General features: G+C 46.4%; 1 protein-coding gene across 1 annotated transcript in view; it reads right to left on the reverse strand.

Moving 5' to 3' along the window:
• PKP1 (plakophilin 1) overlaps positions 1-19,562 on the reverse strand; it is a 42,960-nt gene that overhangs the window by 14,709 nt on the left and 8,689 nt on the right. The window contains exons 3-4 of the mRNA XM_009942937.2: positions 11,046-11,470; positions 1,580-1,724 (exon numbers count right to left, since the gene is read on the reverse strand). Of these exons, the coding sequence (XP_009941239.1) occupies positions 1,580-1,724; positions 11,046-11,470 (570 nt within the window). The remainder of the gene's footprint in view (positions 1-1,579; positions 1,725-11,045; positions 11,471-19,562) is intronic.

Here is a 19,562-nt window from a genome sequence, read left to right on the forward strand (position 1 = left end):
GGAGCTGGAAAAACAGACCTGGCGGTAAAGGATGGCTAGAGCTTGCAGATGGCATGTCTGGTTCAGGCCATAGGTCACGAGCACAAAGGTGTTGGCCTTGAGTTTGGAGCTGAAACTCTAGAGGTCGATGTCTATGAGCAACAGCCATGGACCAAATCCTCTGCAGACATAAATGTGCTTGTTCCCACAAACTTTCACCTACCTCCATCAGTTTGTATCAGGTGGACATGTGGCTCTGCCTATCTGTAGAGGTCATCTGGAGCAATATAATGATATGACGTGGTAATTTATCTGCATCCTGAAACCACAGGCTAAGCTTAGAGGGATGGTCACGGTACTATATAAACACCCTCAAGGTCAGCCAGAAGAAGTATGGGGCCATACTCCAGCACTCAACAGGAGCAGCATCAGAAAGTGGTGTGAACCCCGGCCTGCAGGACACCATGCACATGTTGGGGAGGTTTGAAGGTAAATTCTTCCAGCTGAACTCTCCAAAATGATGAGGGTTCCTGCTGTAGGATGCCCTCTGTACGAGGTCTCCCGGGGACATGATCCTGCATGGAGCCCCTCCTGGCACAAACCAGCCCGTCAGCTGGAGATTTGCTGACAATAGAAAATGAATGAGAACCTTTCAGAAAGCAAAGAAAACACGTGTGCGCTTGGATGACTCACATACCTGCTCTGACACATCTTTCTGGGAAGCGATGGGACAGGCCAGGGCTCAGAGACTTGTTTTCAACGGTAGCAAAGGGTGTGGCCACCCCACAACTAGCAATCGTAAGGTGGGCTGGGGTACCTGCACTCTGTTCAGCCACAGCCAGGGCACAGAGGTACATCCCCACACTGTGCCAGCACGTCCAGCTCCACTATTGTGCCAGGAAATCGAGAGCCAGGGATGGGATTTTGACAAACCCATGTTTGCACGGCTGCAAACAGGCCAGGGTGGGGATAAGCTTTTGCCATAGTCTTGCCACAGCAGATCCACCCATGAGACTGCCGCCTTCGCTGCATGTTGGCATAAATTTAGTAATCTGAGAGTAAGAGCGTAAGAAAAATAAGAAGGTCTTTTGTTCGATCAAACATCTTCATATGCGATCACTAATTAACTCATTGGCTTAGATGCCTGAAATAGCTAAAAATGGGTGAAATGTCACTGAGCAATGCACAGTGATTGCCATGGAATTCAGGGCATTTTTGTGTGGCTCTGACACTGCAGCTGTGAGATAGTAAAAGATTCGTGTGGAACCAGGCGCAACTGCATCCAGAAGAGGACACTGCATCTGGATGGCTGCTCCTGTATCGCCAAAACCCATCAATTTGTGTCACGGAAGCTTAAGGTGATAACGTGGACACAGCCTTCTCTGCTGCCTGGTAAATATTCCTTTGTGTTAAAATCCTGACTAACTGCTGTTGAGAAAATCTACTTAACTAATTCCTGAGTGTGACTAATGAGGTATAAGGCTCCATCATGAAACTCAAGGGGACCTATGGATCCTTGGTACTGAGGAAAACCAGTTTTATCCATCTCATCGGCCATCACATCCAGTGTGAGAGCAGAGCTCTGGAGGAGTTTGCTCACCTCTTGCTTGGCAGACTCATCCTGGAAGCAGGTGTGCTGGAGGTAGTAAGCACCCATGGCCTGGTATTTGTCATCAGAGGAGCACAGAAGTTGTATGGCTTTCTGGATGGTCATTGTACCGCCATCTATCTCATCACCACATATTCTGTGTTAAAGAGAAATGCAGCATTGGTTGAGTGCTCAGCCAAAAGGGCTATGTGAGTAGTGGGAATTAGCAGGGAGGAATCAAATACAAAATGTAAAATACTATCGCTTCACCACATAAGCCACACGGTGCATCCCTAGTGTATTTCTCTGTCTTAAAAAAAAAAAAAGATATTATAAAAGTGGAAAAGATAAAGTGGAGGACACTAAGACTAATAAGTTATGGATCCGGTCTATCCAGTAACAAAGGAGACAGAAAATAAAAGCTTGGTCAAGGTGCTAGATATCTAATTATGTCTCAGGTGGAAGGATTAAGGAATGGAGAACCAGTAATCACTGTTCCTCACATAAAAGAGTTAGTGGACAAGAGTGAAACCATCTGCCAGGTTATTAGGACAATCTAAAGTAGGCAGATGCTTTTCCCACACCATGTGATCCTTTGATGTGAGAGGTGGTGGAAGCAAAAATGCGAGAGCAGTTGATGGTCTCAGGAGGCTAGAGCAGATCCCTTAGGAAAAGGTGACAGGCACCTCTGGAGTGATGGGATGGACAAATATTAGTTTATGAAATACTACTAATAGCACTGAGACATCCTGCTCCCAGGGTATGTTTACATTGGTAGTCTCCAAGCCTTCATAAAAGTTGGCCACTGTCACCATTCCCTGTTATAGGTAAAGAATGTGCCTACAGACTCCAGAGCAAAGACATGAATCCCTCTGGCTTGGAGCAGGACTGAAACCTTGGAAAAAATACAAACACCTGAAGATTTGTCTACTTGTTTAGAAATGTGAAGGTCCTGCTCTCTTTGGCTTGTGTTTATTTAGCATCATCTGTGATGTTTTAACCACATATAATTAGAAAAGGGTACAAACTTTCAGGCTGATGAAGGGGCTCTGAACTGCAACACTTGTCTGTATTTCCAGTTGCATCAGTTTGTTGAATAAAATTTACTATCTCTTCTCAGTATCCTTGCATCTTAGGCCTGCAGATGGCTGCAGCAGGATCTCTGCTCACAGCAGCAGTGTCTGCATTAATTTGCATCAGAGTAAATGACCACGCAAAGTTCAGGACTGAGAAGGGTCAAACCCCAAACTCCTGTGTGGTTATTACTATTTCAGCAGTGACGGGATACAAATGGGAAACACTTCTGTGTTTCAGTGAATGAACTCAAAAAGTGGGGGGCTTTGCTAGGACAACTAGGCTGCCGTTGGGCCTGACTGATGCGATTCCCTGTTCAGGAACCAGCTGCGACTGATGAGGAGTTTTAGCTGGAGATTGTGGAGCTGAACCACATTAATTTGTAAACAAGCTCTTGCTCCATGTCCTACTAGTGAGTGACTACGTAGAGGGGCTGATCGTCTTCAGACAATCCAATAGACTAACACAACAGAGTGTTTTTTAAAAAGTTCTTTAAAAGAACACATTGCAGTTGAAGTATTAAATATTACTGGGAGGAAGTGGCTTCTTCTAGACATGGGATATGCAGACTCATTTTGATTGTGCCAAAGAAATGTTAAGAATAAAGGTCTAGAAAGGACACCCAAGGATGGTCACCACTGCCAGCAGCTTACAATAATATAAAACATTTTGTCTTTAAGCATCCAAAGGTTCACCTCCACACAGCACAGGCCAGTGAATAATATCCACAATTCTATGGAAAATTTAAAACAAAATATCAAAAGACAACAATTACGCTGTGACACTGAAAGACATTACGAAAGACTGTTTTGTCTTCTCTAGCTCACTGGCATAAAGTTGCACTCATTTAAGCACCTATGTAGTCAATAAGGAGAAATAGGTGCTCCCAAAGAACAACTTGCCTTTGTGTCTTAGACATTTTTCCAAACACAGGAAGATCTGCCCTCTGGAGATACCTCTGCCTCTGTTGGTGTACAGCAACGATAGACAACCATCTTGGATTGGACCTTAAGCATTCAATCTCTAAAGTTAGATGAACCTCATTCCACTTTTATTTCTACACCAACAACAAAATATCATGTCATCTTATGATTTTTCATCAGTATGAACCTCTGTTAAAACTTGGCTCCAAGAATCTTTCATTACACTTGCAACAAGGAAACACAAAACTGGAAGAAGAAAGTTTAAACTAGAAATCATGGAACCTCAGAAATCTTTGGCTTGGATCCAGGATGTTATGATTTTCTCTTAGGCTTTTTTGTGCTGCTGAGGCACACAATAGGACTGAGACACTGATGAATCCAGCGTGAGTAGTACCAGAGGGACTTCTCCTCTGAGAACTCCAACCTGCACTGGCAGCTTGGGGAGGGAGGAATATTAATAAAAATAGCAGGCCAGTGGCCATGTAGCACATGTAATCATGGTGATCTTTTTTCCTTCTGGTTTACCAAGTTGAGAAAACCCCTAAATCAGGTGCGCTTTTCATGAGAAAGAAGTATGTCCACTTGGTCCAGCTATTCAAGGAAGACAGTTTTCTACACATCTGCTCTAAAAGAGGGCCAAACCCTCCCTCAACAGGGAAAAACTAGGCATCCAGGTACAGTTCTGTGTGGGAAAAGATGGGGAGGTTCCATTTCCCCTGCTAGCTCACCAACAGGAGAAGTTCACAGTGGGTGAGCAGCCAGCCTCAGTCATGCCACCCAACAAGAAGCAGCGATTTCTCCTAGCTGAGAACGTAAGCACTCTGGCAAAGCCCGTGCTAATGGGAGATTGTTCATCAGCCAGTCAGGGATATTCCTAACCAGATCCACACCATGAGAACAAAAGCCTGCTCCAAGACAAATTCTTGGACTGTGGCCACCTCCAACCTGGGCCAATGTGCCTGGTAGGAAGAGCTCCAAAGGTTGCTCTTCTTCCACAAGAAAGAAGCAATCAGAATAGGGAGAGACTTTAATTAGAAATTATTCAACAGGAGACAAATTAGATGATCAGATTCATGTGTGGAAGGGAAACAAATACTTGGGAGGATCAGTATCACAGAAAGGTAAATTCCCTTGTTTGATACTAATGCCTTTGGTTCACTTTATATTAGCAGATTGGTTTGCGTTAATCAGATCTAAATCTCTATCCTGGTTGTTACAGCTACAAGTACCACGAGAGGAGGAAGCCAGAAAACTCAAACAAATTCCACTGTTCATTAACAAAATCACAGTGAAGACACTAAAAACAGAGTGTCTAGCACTTCCAAGCCTTCCAGAATCAAGTGACACCAGAGCAAACCCAAAAGCCATGCTCCATGCCAAGCAGTCATGTCCATCTCTGGGACATGGCCCCAAGGTTTTGATGGCACTGAAAGCTCAGCTGGAGCTTTCCCTCAGGCTTTGCTTGGTGGGTAGATACCAGGGAAGATGGGCAAAGATTGACAATGAGCCAGGGAGGTGTGGATCCTCACCATGTGCAATGGTACGAACTCTACCAGGACAGCATCATACACAGCTCCAGAGCAACTGCTTTGGATGCAAACGCACTGTGCAGGCAAGTTCACCTCACAAGGAACCAGCTCTGTGAAACAGTCATTTTTAGAGGCAGTTTAACCCAAATAAGAACAAAGTAAAATGAAGATGCCTATGATCATACTTGGTTCTGCTTTTGTTGTGTGGAATAGCCCTGGAGAAGTTATTATTTGATACTGATCACCTTTATTTATCCCAAAAGACAGGAGATCTATCAGAAAACATCCTCAGAACCTTTTCCGACTCTTTCAATAACGCTTGTATCTTTTCACTGTTAATAGTGTTTCCAGAGAGACAGAGCTTCTGCCGAGGAATGAATGGTTACAGAACACACAGTTGCTGTCCCTGAACTTCAGCCACAGCTCACAGAGGCTGCTGCAGCTCGGCTAGGGCCAAGTCAGCGTCAGCATAGACAAATATGACCATATGGAAAATCCAAAGGGTTGCCCCAGCCTTCACCACCTCCTGCATAACTGCCAGTCAGGGTATTCAAGGTCTTTAACAGAGTAGCACCAAGATATTACATATTTCCGTGTGCCTTGAGAAACACTTGCTTTCACATGATCTCTAATGAGGTGTTGTAGTCCCTTTCTCCCACATACAGAGAACACCAAAGGGAAATGCATCCAGGTCTTAAATTGAGGCCAAAGGTGCATGTGGTATTATGGGAGACAACGCATCTTGCAGATGTCCATTAATGGCTCCTGATCTATATCAGCAACCCTCAAGCAGGGGAACATCTGCAGACACCCCAGCTCACCTCTTCATCTTCACAAATGAGAATTCCCACAAGGGCTGAGATTAGTCTGGCCTCTCAGTAATGTCGCCAGCTCAGACAACTGGGTTTCCCCTGAAGTCAACCGAGAGGCACTGACCTACCTCAGGTTTCAGCTCCATTGGCCACTGACTGCATCTCTGCAAGGGCAGCAGGGGCAGTCAGCTCAGATGCAGGCTTCTCCTAAAGAAGTGATGTGCGCATAATGAGTTGACTACTGCACAGACTATTGCAGAGCCACAACCGCCACGTATAATGATTTAGCCTGGCCCTGGGCTGTCAGTCCCATGTGCATGTGGTATCTGAAGCACAATGTGCAACCAGTCTGCAAGCAGGACTAATAAAATTTCAGCTGGTGATAGCCAGTTTTCTTGTACCTCAAGTTCTGGATGGAGGGGGACAAAGACTAAAAGTTTTCAAGGATGCGTTAAACATCACTTCCTTTATTACTGCTCCTTGTCATCGCTACCTGATGACCAAGGATGATGTAGAAACTTTTTTCCTGACTGGGTTGAATTGCAACATGTTATTTAGCTAAAAGCTGGCTAGCTCAAGATGACACACTGTCACTTGGAGCATGTTGCAAGTACCACCCATCAGAGGAAATGTTTAAAAGCAGGCAAATATATGTAGTCTTCACCAGCTGCTGAAACCACTCTTTCTGCCAGTTTCCAAGATGAAAGGCTGCAGATGTGTGATGTCACGAGACCCCAGAAAGGAGAAGGGTTCCAGGGAGAAAAGGGAGCCCTGAGTGCCAAGAAGACTCCCTGCAGCTCTATCCGGTAGAAGGACTCATTCTAGAGACCTGTATTTTGGCAAAATGTGAGTGCTACTCATTGAGAACTGCCTGTGAGCAGGAGCCACCAGAATAACCCATGAACTTTGGAGCCTAGGACAGATATACCAAGCTTGGAAATATTATTCCAGATATGACATAATGCCTAGAAAGGCTTAAGTCTCAGAGTAGCCATAGAGAACTATGTGTCAAAGGGACACAGAATCACAGAATTGTAGAATCGTTTAGGTTGGAGGAGACCTTCAAGATCATCGAGTCCAACCATTAACCTAACGTTGTCAATTCCACCACTAAACCATGTCCCTAAGTTCCACATCTACACGTCTTTTGAATACCTCCAGGGATGGTGCCTCAACCACTTCCTTGGGCAGCCTGTTCCGGTGCTTTAGAACTGTTCCAGGGAAGAAATTTTTCCTAATATCCGATCTAAACCTCCCCTGGCACAACTTGAGGCCATTTCCTCTCGTCCTATCACTTGTTACTTTGGAGAAGAGACCAACACTCACCTCACTACAACCTCGTTTCAGGTAGATGTAGAGAGTAATGAGGTCTGCCCTGAGCCTCACAGGTCCCTCTCTGCTCACTGAGGCAGGATCATAACGACAGGGGTGGTGGAAGAGAGCATACTTCAGGAGGAGGTTTCTCAAAGCAAGTCAGTACTGTTTAACCTCCTGATCTGAACAAACAGTACAAACCCCAGATTTCGTCACCAGAACTAATACTATGCGGTGAGCAAAACCTACATCATGGCCTAGTTTACCATAGAATCATGGAATGATTTTTCCCCAAAAACATTTAGGTGTTAAACTACTCATCAGCTAGCTGGAGGAAAGGTGCTTTCATCAACTAGAGTTGCTTCTGTAAGAGGAAGGACTCTTCTGAGAGATAGTTATCAAAGAGACAGCTCTTCCATGTTTCACACAGCCAAAGCCAGTTCAACACATGGAAACAATCACACAACCAAGAACGGTTCCAAAAATTAAATAACTTTGTGACCAAATGCAGAGGGACTCTTCAGTACAGATATTTTGACAGTTCTTACATACTCAGTATTCTGATATCTACGCGCCACTCTCACTACCTGAGAATGTCCAATAACCCTTTTTCTTCTCACACCTTCCAAGGAGATCAGATCTGTAGCACAGGACACCTAAGAAGCACCAGTCTTGAGCTAGTACTGACACTGCCACAGTCAACTGCGTTACAGAGCAGTTTAGTACCACAGACGGACCCAGTGCATCACAGGTCCCGCTGTAATCACTCTCGCAGCGATGGAAATCACCTCTCTGGATCACTTCTGAAAGCGTGGAAACTATCTAGCCCTTCCCTTGCTTGTAGAGACAGTTTGCTAACCTGCAGACAAGATATCCACCTACATGGGAGATCTGCAGCATGAAAACTGAACACAAAATTACCCTTGTCATAAAGGCAAAACTCTACCTGACGAACTGCTAGAATAGGAAGAATAGAGCCCCAAACAGGGAACTACCAGCAGCTATAACCCAGCTAAGGCCTCTTCCTGCATGCAGAGGTTAATAACAAGATGCCTACCAGAAAATGTCTCCCTACTCAAAGATCAGGCTGCCCAAATGAAGATCGAGCTCTCCAGTTGCAGAACCTCCAGCTAGAAACTGTCCTACACAGCAAAGAGACCTCAGATATGACCCTAACCCATAGAAACATAGAATGGTTTGGGTTGGAAGGGAACTTACAGATATCTAATTCCAACCCCCAGGGACACCTTCCACTAGAACAGGTTGCTCAAAGCAGTCTCTGAAGGCCCCTTCCCAACAAAAGCACACTACAGTCCAAGGCTAACAGTGACCTCCCAGACACTTTATAAGGGCCAATGTTCTTCAAATAAGTATTTTTTTCAAAGCAGACAACTCCTTAGTATGTTTCTAAAACTTTAAGGACAACTGCTACCAACCTCATCTCATTTAAGTGAAGAGTAGCAGCGCTTGTACCAACGGCCCTTTGAAAGAATCCAGCTCTGCAGAGCTTTACGCGAAGCAGGGGGGTGTGCCCCAGCCAGGTCAGATTTACTCAGGGTACACAGCCCCAGCTGAGCCTGTGACTTGAAGCCCAACGTTTCCACACTAGAACCAGTTCTGCCAGATGAGCCATGCCCCAAGCCAGGAGAAGTGTATAAATGGAGCCACTCCCTAACCAAAGGGCATCCAGCGCTGGAGAGTATTCGTCTCACAACAGCAGTTCTTCTTCTCTGCAGAACACGCCATTATTCTTTAACGACCTTTCCAAAGCAATGACCAAGTCTACAACCATGAGCGCTGCGCAGGGCAGAGCAGGGCTTGCTTTGGAGAGAGCCTGCCTGCCTCACTTCTCAAAAGCAATACTTTTCCGAGGCAGAAGCTAGCTGCAGTCCCACGTTTAATCATTCTGCCACCCCTCCCACTACACTTCTATGGTCTTTAGTCAGAAATTCCCTAGAACAAGTTACTTCCAGTTTATGCAATGTCTCTGTTTCCTGTTCCAGAGGAATTACAAAGCTTCTGAAAGTAGCAAGCCAATGTCACCTGTGCTCTGGGTTGGCCAGTGCTAATTTTGCTTGTGCTAAACATGGAGTAACTGGGCACCTGGGACACTAAGGTTTCATGACAGCAAGCCAACGGGCAAGTGACATTTTTTGATGTACACACTCTGGGACATACTTCTCCTACTCAATACAAAACAAAGGAGACTGAGCAGAGAATTAGCCAGAGAAATCTGGAAATCAACATTCAGATGTGGAAAAGGGCACGATTTGGCTCACACCTCTGACAGCGAGGAGGGATTTTCTCGATATCCACATCACGCCTTGGTTCATAGCTCAACAATCTCAGGCCTTTGGTGTGAGTTACGACAAAGGCTGTGAGCCCTGTTAATTAGTCTCACACTTACACAGTAGTGTGCAAATTCTCTTTTGGATCACAGACCACCAAAAACTAGCTCAGGAGCTTCTAGGATTTGTGTAACAAGCTGACACAGCTGTCTGGGAGTTGTGATAACTTCTGGGTTGGTGCAGAGCAGGCCCTGTATGACAGTGACACAGCAACAACAACGCAGTAGCCCCTTGGAATACTTGTGGAAGATGCAGACCCTCCTTCTCCAGTTCAGTAAAACACTGCAGCCTTGAACTGCAATGTTTTACAGTTCAAAACATGCAAACCATAGTCTTCCAAGACTATGGTTTGTGCAGACCAAATCTCTTCCAAGACTATGGTAGAATATGGTTGGTGCTCCAGAGCCAGGGGCAGTGCAGCCATCAGCATCAGGAAAGTTTTAAATCAACATCACTGTAATGCCATCAAAACCCCTCTTGTTTTTTTTTAGTGAGAACTCTGCTGCATTGCACATATATATCAGCTTGGGAATGTCTGAGCTCACTGGTGTGTTTTACAGCCCCTGTTCTTGTAGGCAACATTTACAAGGAGGGACCTGATGCTGACTGAGACACGGAAGGACGATCCTCCAGTCTTGCATAATTCCTAACCCCAATGGGACTGGATGCTCTGGACAGGAAGGAATTGAACAACTTCCATTCCTTCCTCTTTCCTGGCTAGGTAAATTATTCCAATTAGGCTGTTTATTTCAATTTCTGACTCAATTTTTTCTGCAACACAAATCAGACCTTTAGGGCGAATGAAACAAGGGCTGCGTGGAAAGACAGAGGGGTAAATACAATTGCTTAGCAGGTTGTCAGCTCTGCTCTGAGTCAGACCCTCGGGAACCAACTCCTTCCAAGTTAGTTGATTTTTTAGGTTTGTCTTCTGTCAGATCAAAGAGGTGTAACAGTCAGAAGACGCACGCAAACTGCACACCAGGCTTTCCGCTCTTCAGCTCCCCACCCTCATCTTGCAAGGGAGCTGTCAGCTAATACCACCACAGAGACTGGGGGACCATCTTGCCCAACATCACACAGCTACAGCAGAGATATATACACTGAACCAGCCATATAGGTTTCCCTCCACAGCCCATGAAGAGAAATAAGCCCTTTAAGAGTGTGACTAATCTGACCCAGAGAATCACAGAATCACAGAATCACAGAATAGTAGGGGTTGGAAGGGACCTCTGTGGGTCATCTAGTCCAACCCCCCCGCCGAAGCAGGGTCACCTACAGCAGGCTGCACAGGACCTTGTCCAGGCGGGTCTTGAATATCTCCAGAGAAGGAGACTCTAAAGCAGGATGCGATTAAGCGCGGTGTGCACTGGTGAGCGGATCTCCAGTGGCTATAAAGTAACTCAGGTGACTAGCTCTGATGGACAGACCTCCACACCAGATGTCTACATTTACTGATTCAGCAATTGCAACAGACTTACTTGGAGCTGGACTGAGTCTGTCCATAAAGCACGTCCTGCTTGCAGCTCATCATGGGCTGGGCATAGACCACATCGGGCTTGTTGCTTGAGGGGCAGGAAAGGGCCCGTGCTGGCATTTTTTTACTTGTCCTGGTAGTTCCTTGCTGGGTGCTACAGCTGCTGTAGATGCTTTGGCGGTTCAAGGTGGTCTTGTGCTCTGCCCGGCCCCCCACCTGACTCTTCCTCAGCGTACCCCGGGGTGGTTCACAGTAGAGGTCGGGCTCGCTCCGGCTGCTCTTGATGTTCTGCACAAAGCAGTAGTCGCTGCCGGCCCTGGCGGGGCTGCAGACAGCCTTGTTGTAGTGCTTGCTGCCCCAGCCCTCCATCTGGCTGTAAGAGCTGTAACGCCTGTTCTCCATGTCCCGCTTCAGGGTCCCGTTGTACAGCTGGCCAACGAGAAAACAGGAGACAAAAACATTAGGAAAGGGTTGATCTGCAGGTCGACACTGCCAAGCCCACTCCTGCATAGGTGACATGGCTACCAAATTCCTATGCCTCTTCAGTATTTTTGTGGTCCAGAATTTGCAGGAGGTTAGTCCACCTACAGCCCTTACAAAGGTGCCAAACTCTCCCTTGAAATCTGGAGGCACTTAGTGATCAGGATATGGCATCCTGGAACTTGAAGGCAGAACTGAAAGCCCAAACATAACCCCGGTTTTAGAGGAAATGCCTGATTTCTGACACCGGGGCTCCAACCCAACTTGTAATTAAAGGACCTCACATCACATCTCTTGCCATCACAGAGAATGATGCCCCATTCTGACCTTCCAGCACTGTCTGAATTTATTTTTAATTTCCTTATGCTATTTTGTTCCTCTTCCATCTAGAAGTTCTTTAGGAATGGAGTAAAGAGAGCGAAAAATCAGTGAGAAGGGATGCTTGAATCTCCTAGTGCCAAGAAACAAGCGGAGACAATGAATATCTGTTTATGAGTTACAAGGTGTGTAGTATCAGCTCGTACAATGGGGTGTTCTGAGAACAATAAAGGATATGCAAAATGAATTGAGCTGACTAAGCCAGGAATTAAAAATAAAAAAGAAAAGAATAAAAGACAGTAAAAAAACCAACTGCAATTAATCAAGCAAAAAACTGGCTTTAGCCAGCCTGCTGTCAGTTCAAAACGTCTTCACCACTTCACCAAAAGTCCTCAAGTACACCAGGATTGAATCCAATACTCTTTTGCAATATTAAACCTTCTGGATGTCAATGCTGTCACCTGGAAGCCTGCAAAGTTGTATCTAGGTGAGGGACGAGTCCCTGAGGTCTGTACTCCAGAAAGGAAAACGAATAAAGCAGTTTTAGTGCTGCTTGCCCTGTGCTATTGAGTTTTTTTGCTGCATGCCCCTCAGCATGCTGGCAAGCAGATCTCCAAGACATACAGCAAACAGGCATGAGAAACCCGAAAGAATAAAACTGCCTGTCCCATCCCCATTTGGTTTATCTTGGGAAAGCTCATCAACGGCACCTTGTTGGGCCAAGGTGGTTTTTTCTCACCTAACTTTAAGCAGCAGTACTTTGGATGCCTTGTTCTGCAAAAACCACCCAAGGATCCCTTGGTCTGGGAGAGAAAAGTCAACACTAGCACCTTAGTATTTCTACAAAGACCAAGGGACAAGATGTGCAAGGCCTGTGCCTGGTGCAACAGTTCATGTCACTGAAAAAAATCAATATTTCCTAACCTAAGCTAGAAACACCATGTGACAGAGAAATTGGTATCCTCTGCAGGCTCACCCTGAGTCCTGCTGCTCTGCCCTAACTTCATCCCAGCCCTGAGCACACTCAGCATCATTCCTGTCTCCAACACTCTGAAGAATTGTCATTATGTTAATTAATTGAGCCAAATATTTCCATTAACAAACTGATCTTCAGGAATGCAGTGAATCCTCTCTGCTGTGTCCCAGAGAGCTGCACAGGAAATGGCTGAAAACTTTTGCAAGGGGTTACCTAGCAGGCATGCCACCTGGATGAGGAGAAACCTTTTAGTCCAGCGATGTCAATGCCCAGGTTTCTACGTCCTTTGAGCACCAGTCTGAAGCAGTTTCCCTGCTTTCATTCTGCAGGTTTGCATCTATCTAAACAGGTGAATTGATGGAAGGGGAGACAAAGGGAGCAAATTCTCTTTGCGTTTACTCCAGAGGACACAGAAAAAACCTGTTAGTACTGCAGCACAGCGGGTAGCAGGTTTGGTGCCTACTGCAGAGCTCCCAGGGATGTGGAAGAAGAATTTGCATGCGATGAGAAGAGCAAGGACAAGGTGCAGAGCTAAGTGCAGTGAGTCTTGGGGTCTCTCCTGACAGTGGGGGAAGCCCACTGTAATTTCCAGGATGGCCATGCACAGAGGTTCTCTCCGTCCTGGTTTTGCTTTGGATGCAGCACGCACACAGCAACGGCAGTGACCTTTCACGAAGTCATGACCTACCCCACTGCAGATGAGAATGTCCTTTTAAGGGTGATATCATCCTCATTTTTTTCTTCATTTTCCTGGGTTCAGAAACCCTTGGGACAGTGAGGGATGGGACAGGGCTGTGGCAGGAAGGTGCAGGTTGGACTTTCCTACTTGGTGGAGCGGGGAACCCACTCGCAGGGCTCGCCACTGGCAGTGGCTGGCTGGAGGACACCGCAGCGGCTTGTTAGATGTGAGCCCTGTCGTCTTTCTTTATGAGTCAGTGTAAGTTGAGATTATTTTGTACAGCTGTCAGAAGCTTGGCAGAGCCGTGCAGCCCCCGGGCATTTGCTGAAACCATTTCAGCTAACCATGGAAGAGCTAACTTGTTATTTATCTAAAGCTATTGTTTGCTCTCCGGTGTACTCATCCAGGCTCCTTGCCAGCAGAATGGGTGAGGGAAGGCGTGAGTGTCTCTGCATTTATAGGTATAGAATTGTCAATTCTGTATTTCCTGCTGTGTTTTATAGTGGCATATAGCATTGTCCTCTTTCTTGCAAGGCCTGAGATGGGTGAAGCAAAGCGACCGCCTGTTTGGAAAGACATCTTTCTGCAACACAGGGAGCCCTGAGCGGCAAGTCAGTGCAGGTCCTGGCAGGGCGGGGAAGCCTTTTGCAAACTCATGGGAAAATAGTTCCCGTGTGATGTGAAGCTCATTACCAAAGTCAGTGCATGACTTTTATTGCTGATTCTACCAGATGCTTGGCTGAGCCCATTTTAATCTCTTTCAAGTGGCACAGACCTAATTGGTATCTTAGAATTCCTTTTTGCAGCAGGAGCCTGATCCAAAGCCTCCAAATCGATGAGAAGTCTCCCGCCAATTTCAGCAGATTTCAGACCTGCTTGCCAAATAGTCTCTATGAATCCTTGCACAGACATAGCTGACCTGATTACTTCTCCATCTCAGCAAAGTGCCGTGTCTGAGCCTTAAGAGCAGCTTTCTCAGACTAAAACCTATGTCCTCATTTCAGATGCTCACCAAGTGAAGTCAGAGACCTTCACTTCTAACACTGGAGCAAACCCAGCCAAGGGAATGGAGTTCCCCGTGTTGTTATCTGTTCGCTGGGTGCCGTGATCAGTGAGACAGGATGCACAGCAAGGTAGAAGCGAGGCACTCCGCCGTCTGGAGAAGGGATGACATCTCTGAAGGTGAAGGTGATGCTATTACATAGCCTGTGGTTTAAAGAGCCACCTGACAACAATCTTATAACTTTTGCTGATGCCATTACATGTGTAGAGTGAGCTCTCCCTATGCAGAATAGCATTAGTGAAAGGAAATAACCACTCGCCTTCAAACCTCTTAAACCACCCAGATTTCCTAACACCCTGAATTGCGTCTGCCCACTGCTTGTGGGTGTCTGCAAAGGGGAGGTGGGCCAGGTCCACACCTGGTGGAGTGTGGAGAAATGCTGGAAAAGACAAGGAAGTCCCTCAAAGCGGGGTGGCAACAGAAAGCAGTGATTCCTTCTTCACTGCAGGATCTGGAAACCATTTAGAAGGGCACAAGCTGTCACCAAGACTTCTCCCCATGGGGCCTGAGAAGTCCAGGCTGCTTGGTAGGTCTCTCCGTTCAGCCAGACACCATCATGCGCTGGCAGTCCCCTGTACTTGTTAGATGCAGGAGGATGCTCACATGCAGCCAGGTCAGTGCCGACTTACTGAATTTTAGTCTGAGCTTCTCCTCCCTACTGTGAGACGAACCCGTATGTTGGAGGCCAAGCCTTGGGAGCCGTTCATTCATATTAAAACAAGGAGGGGAGGCACGGGGAGGGAAGGCAGCGAAGATGAGTGCCGATAGCAAGCAGGTGCTTTTATCAGGCCCAGGGAGTAAGTGCTTTCCTTCACTGGCAGCAGCAAAGACCTGCTTTTAAATTAACAAGCATTTGTGGATCACCAGTTCTCAGACTGCAATATGAGAGCATTTTAGGAACAGCAGTTGGAATATCCAACAGTCACACAAGACCGGTAAATATATCTCTTTAACCTCTTATTTCAACTGGAATAAAACTGGTCCTAGAGAGAAAGTCAAAATGGCATTATCCCAATCATTAATCATGAGTCCTTTTCTGTCTTTTTCTTCCATAAACCCTTTTGTCTAACTGGAAAAGTCCCTCTCCTCCGGCCGCTTTCCAGAGAAGCAGAAGCACAGAGCAAGGCACACCAGCCTTGGCAATCATGCCCCGATCTCCGCTCTGCCTTTCCACGTTGGAGGCCCTCCCAGATAACTGGGTGTTTCTGACTTCTGCATCTAAGGACGCCATCAGTTCATTACCTAGCTCTCAATTTTTCCCTTGCAATTTGTTTGTTTCTAGAGCAGCAGACAGAGAGAAGTAAAGGACTCCGAATAAACACGTCAGAGGCAGGTTTCTCCCAGGCTGGAGGGCAAAGCACAGGCAATGCAACCTGACAGCGTCCCACCCTGAGTGATGGGTGGGGAAAACTCTTGATGCTACTTGCGAAATGCTTTAGCTGCTGCCTGCTGCACACTGCATTGCAGGGAGAAAAATTGCAAAACCAGCAAATATATTGTTTATCTATTTCTGAAATGCTCTTTCCCACCTCTCCTGGGTGCTGCCTTTCCATATGCTTTTTCATCTGGTTCTTTATGCAGCTGAGATTTAGGTCTTGATGGTTTAGTTTGTTCTGGCCAGGGAAGTTAATGTCTAACTTGTTACTCCAAAGCACAAAAGCCTCTTGCAAAACCACACAGGGAGACCAGGATCTGACCAAGCAATGATGTGCAACTACTACAAATTCTTAGTTTCTGTGATAAAATTGCCTAAACCACTCTATTTTTTTGAATTCTTTCAAACTTAAATGTGTCATCACAGCAAATGACAAATTCTGTCCTGAAATCCTTAAAGAACAGAGCTCCCACTGACGATGAGAGATTGTTGTCCGCAGAGGCAAAGCCAGACAGCGATAGCAGGGATCCTCCCAGTCTCGTGGCGAACACCTCTCATGCAGATAATGCTTTTGGGAGAGAAAGCTCTGCAACTTTCTCCCACAGAGAACATTTGCTTAAGAATCTACATACAATCTCTAGTGCAGAGGGATCACCAAAGTGCATGTTTTTCATTAGTGCCATAACGGAAATAATCGCTACAGAAACCAAGCTGGGTGCACCAGTGCAGCACAGAACCTGAGACCCAAGCAGTCATGCCTGAGGAAAGCAGTGGTGAGCACTGGTGGCCCAGTAGCTACTGGTCGCCACCTGGTATGCGCCAGGATCCATCTCAGTTAACAGCTTTAACCAGAGCAGCACCAGACATCCCATCTATTCCTTGGTCTGGGAGCACGGCTGCTCTCAGAAACATTACTTGCTACAAGCCCCAGGTTGGAGTCAGCTCTGTGGGGATGACGATCTGCCAGAGACGGAGCACCCTAACCTCAAGATGCATCTCCTTCCCTACCCAGCACACCAGGGGCTTGTTCGCCCCTCATTCGGGGCCATGCCAGGGCGTGCACACTGCGGCTTACACCCACATCATGCCAGTGTGTTTCCTTCTTGTGGAAGCAGCAGCACGGGGAGGTCAGGCGTGCTTCTGCACCTTGTCCTGATACTGCATCACCTTGACAGTGTCAAAACACCCATGGGACCTGGGAACCCCCTGACTCTCTAGCAGGGATGGACCAGCCAACCCAGCAGACCCAGGCAAGAGCAGTATTGCTGCAGGTGGGAATTAAGCCTCAGAGGGTCTTTGCTGATGGCGTGCACCCTGACTCCTCGTAACTGCCTTCCCTTGGTGTCTGGGATTTGGCTGTGCATCTCCAACCTCGTGCCTGCAGCTGGGGTGAACAGTACACTCGCTGCAACCCACGGGCCACCGGACTGTGACAGTGGCTTTAAACCCAATGCTGAACAGATCCCATTTCTGAGGTGGTATTGAGATGTCAGAGTCCAAGGCGCAGCTCATGCTGAGACTTCTCCTGAACTGACTGCACTGCTCTAGGTGCCAAGTTTAGCTTGCTTAAACCTTGCTCAAACCTTGCTCAGGTTTGTCTGTGTAAATTGTGGTCACCACTGTACCTGCTGTGTGACCTCAGGCACTGCTCAGGCCTTACATCAGGACACGGCATAGCCAGCTCCTGCGGTCGGATGGGTTTGGGAACTGGTGGCCACTCATAGCTCATGTTGGCAGCAGGATAACAAATGTCTCTAAGGGTCTTTTGGGCTCAACAGCACCTGGACTGAAAGATCACCTAACACAGAGAGGTTTGCAGTCACTGATGCACCCATTACTGCATCCCACCACGGTCTCTGTGCAAACAGGACTGAGGACTTCGTCCCTGAAGGCTGAGCCAAACCCTGACACGTGAGCCAAGGAAACGCTGCAGCCAAGTGCAAACCTGCTGCCTTCAGAGTGTCTGTTTCCGGAGTGGTCCCACTGATTTCAGTGCTACCTACACTGGCAATGAGTGGGTACTCATTGAGTTGCTAGTTACGGTGATGCTACAAACAAGACACTCCACAAGCGGAATAAACAGAGGATAGTTTGTAATAACGGGTAAATCAAATGTTTTAGTCAGAAGTGTTGACTGATGCAGAGAGAGCTCCTCCTCCAGATCTATAATTTCTTTTGCTCTAATATTTGAACATCAGTATCATAAGCTCAGAAGAAAAAAGCTTGAGATTTCCAAGAAGGCACAAAACAAGACAAAAGGAGGAAATCAGAAATGACAGTTTTTAAGATCTGTGGGTGAGACAGGATACCTCCTGTCATTTAGAGTCTTCATCTAAGGCAATGCCTTAGATTAAGGAAACCTAAGAGCGGTGTCTAAGTTGCAAGTGCTGTGGAGCAGCAACATGGACACGGATTGCCTATTACACCTTTTTCACTCCAGAAGTATTAAGAGTAAGTAATTTTCCTGAGTATCATACTGCGTCATTTCCCTGAAATACCTGAATTTGCATCTCAAAGGACTTTGCGTCTTCTCAGAAACATTCACAGCACCAGCTCCAGCTGGAAAGAAGTCCAGCAATTTTATCTTCAAAAACAGACTTGCTTTATCTTTGTTTTCATGTCTTACAATCCGGGAATTACAAACAGAAAACTGTTTTTTAGAATACCTAGAACCTGCACAGACTTCAAACAGGTCCGTAGACAAAAAAGTTCACCCAAGCTGGAGGCTGGTTGTGGATGTGTGTAAATCTTTAATACTTTTCTGGAAGAAGCAAAATGGAGGAAGTTCCTCCATATGGTTGGGGAGTATGATGTCTGTTAAGCTTGTTAAGCAGATTTAGGCTTGAGGTTATATGTTCCAATGTGCCAATGGCACTCGGGACTCATCGCCCCTAACTGCAGTCATCTACCTATTAGGTGACTGCTCCAATCCAGCTATCAGTGGAAGGAGATAGGCATCTGGAGGGGCTGATTCATCCTGACCTGACAGATCTCCAAGATAAAGGAGATGAATCACCTCCTCGTACCTCTGTCTGTGTTGGCTATGGGAGGAGCCTAGACGACTTGTTAAGACTAAATGGCTGATTTTCAGATAGACACAGTTAGGTAAGACAAATTTTACTGTGAATCCTTCATGAATCCCAGTTCCTTTTTCTAAAGTAGTCCAGGCTCTGAAGACCTTTACCAAAATTTCTAGAATGAAAGGCTTGTAAGACACTTAGTTTCGCAGAAAGACCTTCCCTCATTAGTAAATGCACAAGAGTCCTTCAGAGAAAAGTCCATGATGAACCAGAACTGACTGAACTGCTCTGTGCACGGTACTCTACAGTGTCTAGTGGAAGCCTTGACCTTCATAATCATCTTGCAAACTGTCCACCAAAACACCAACATCAGTGCTGGATGGAAATCCCCAGCAGCCAGTGGCATTTCTAACTATGCAGCATTTGCCCAGCTGTCATGATGACTGGGAAGAAGACCAGAAACGAACAAAATTAAACAACAACCCTCGCCTCAGCAACATTGGCCGTAGTGCTACCTCGCCAGCATGAGCATGAACTGGAGTGGCAACTGTAGAGCTGTGGCTTATCTTCCTTTCTCTTTAACAAAAAAACAGCTAGAAACTACTGGAAT

Source organism: Opisthocomus hoazin, chromosome 25, assembly GCF_030867145.1.
Source record: "Opisthocomus hoazin isolate bOpiHoa1 chromosome 25, bOpiHoa1.hap1, whole genome shotgun sequence".
NCBI lineage: Eukaryota > Metazoa > Chordata > Aves > Opisthocomiformes > Opisthocomidae > Opisthocomus > Opisthocomus hoazin.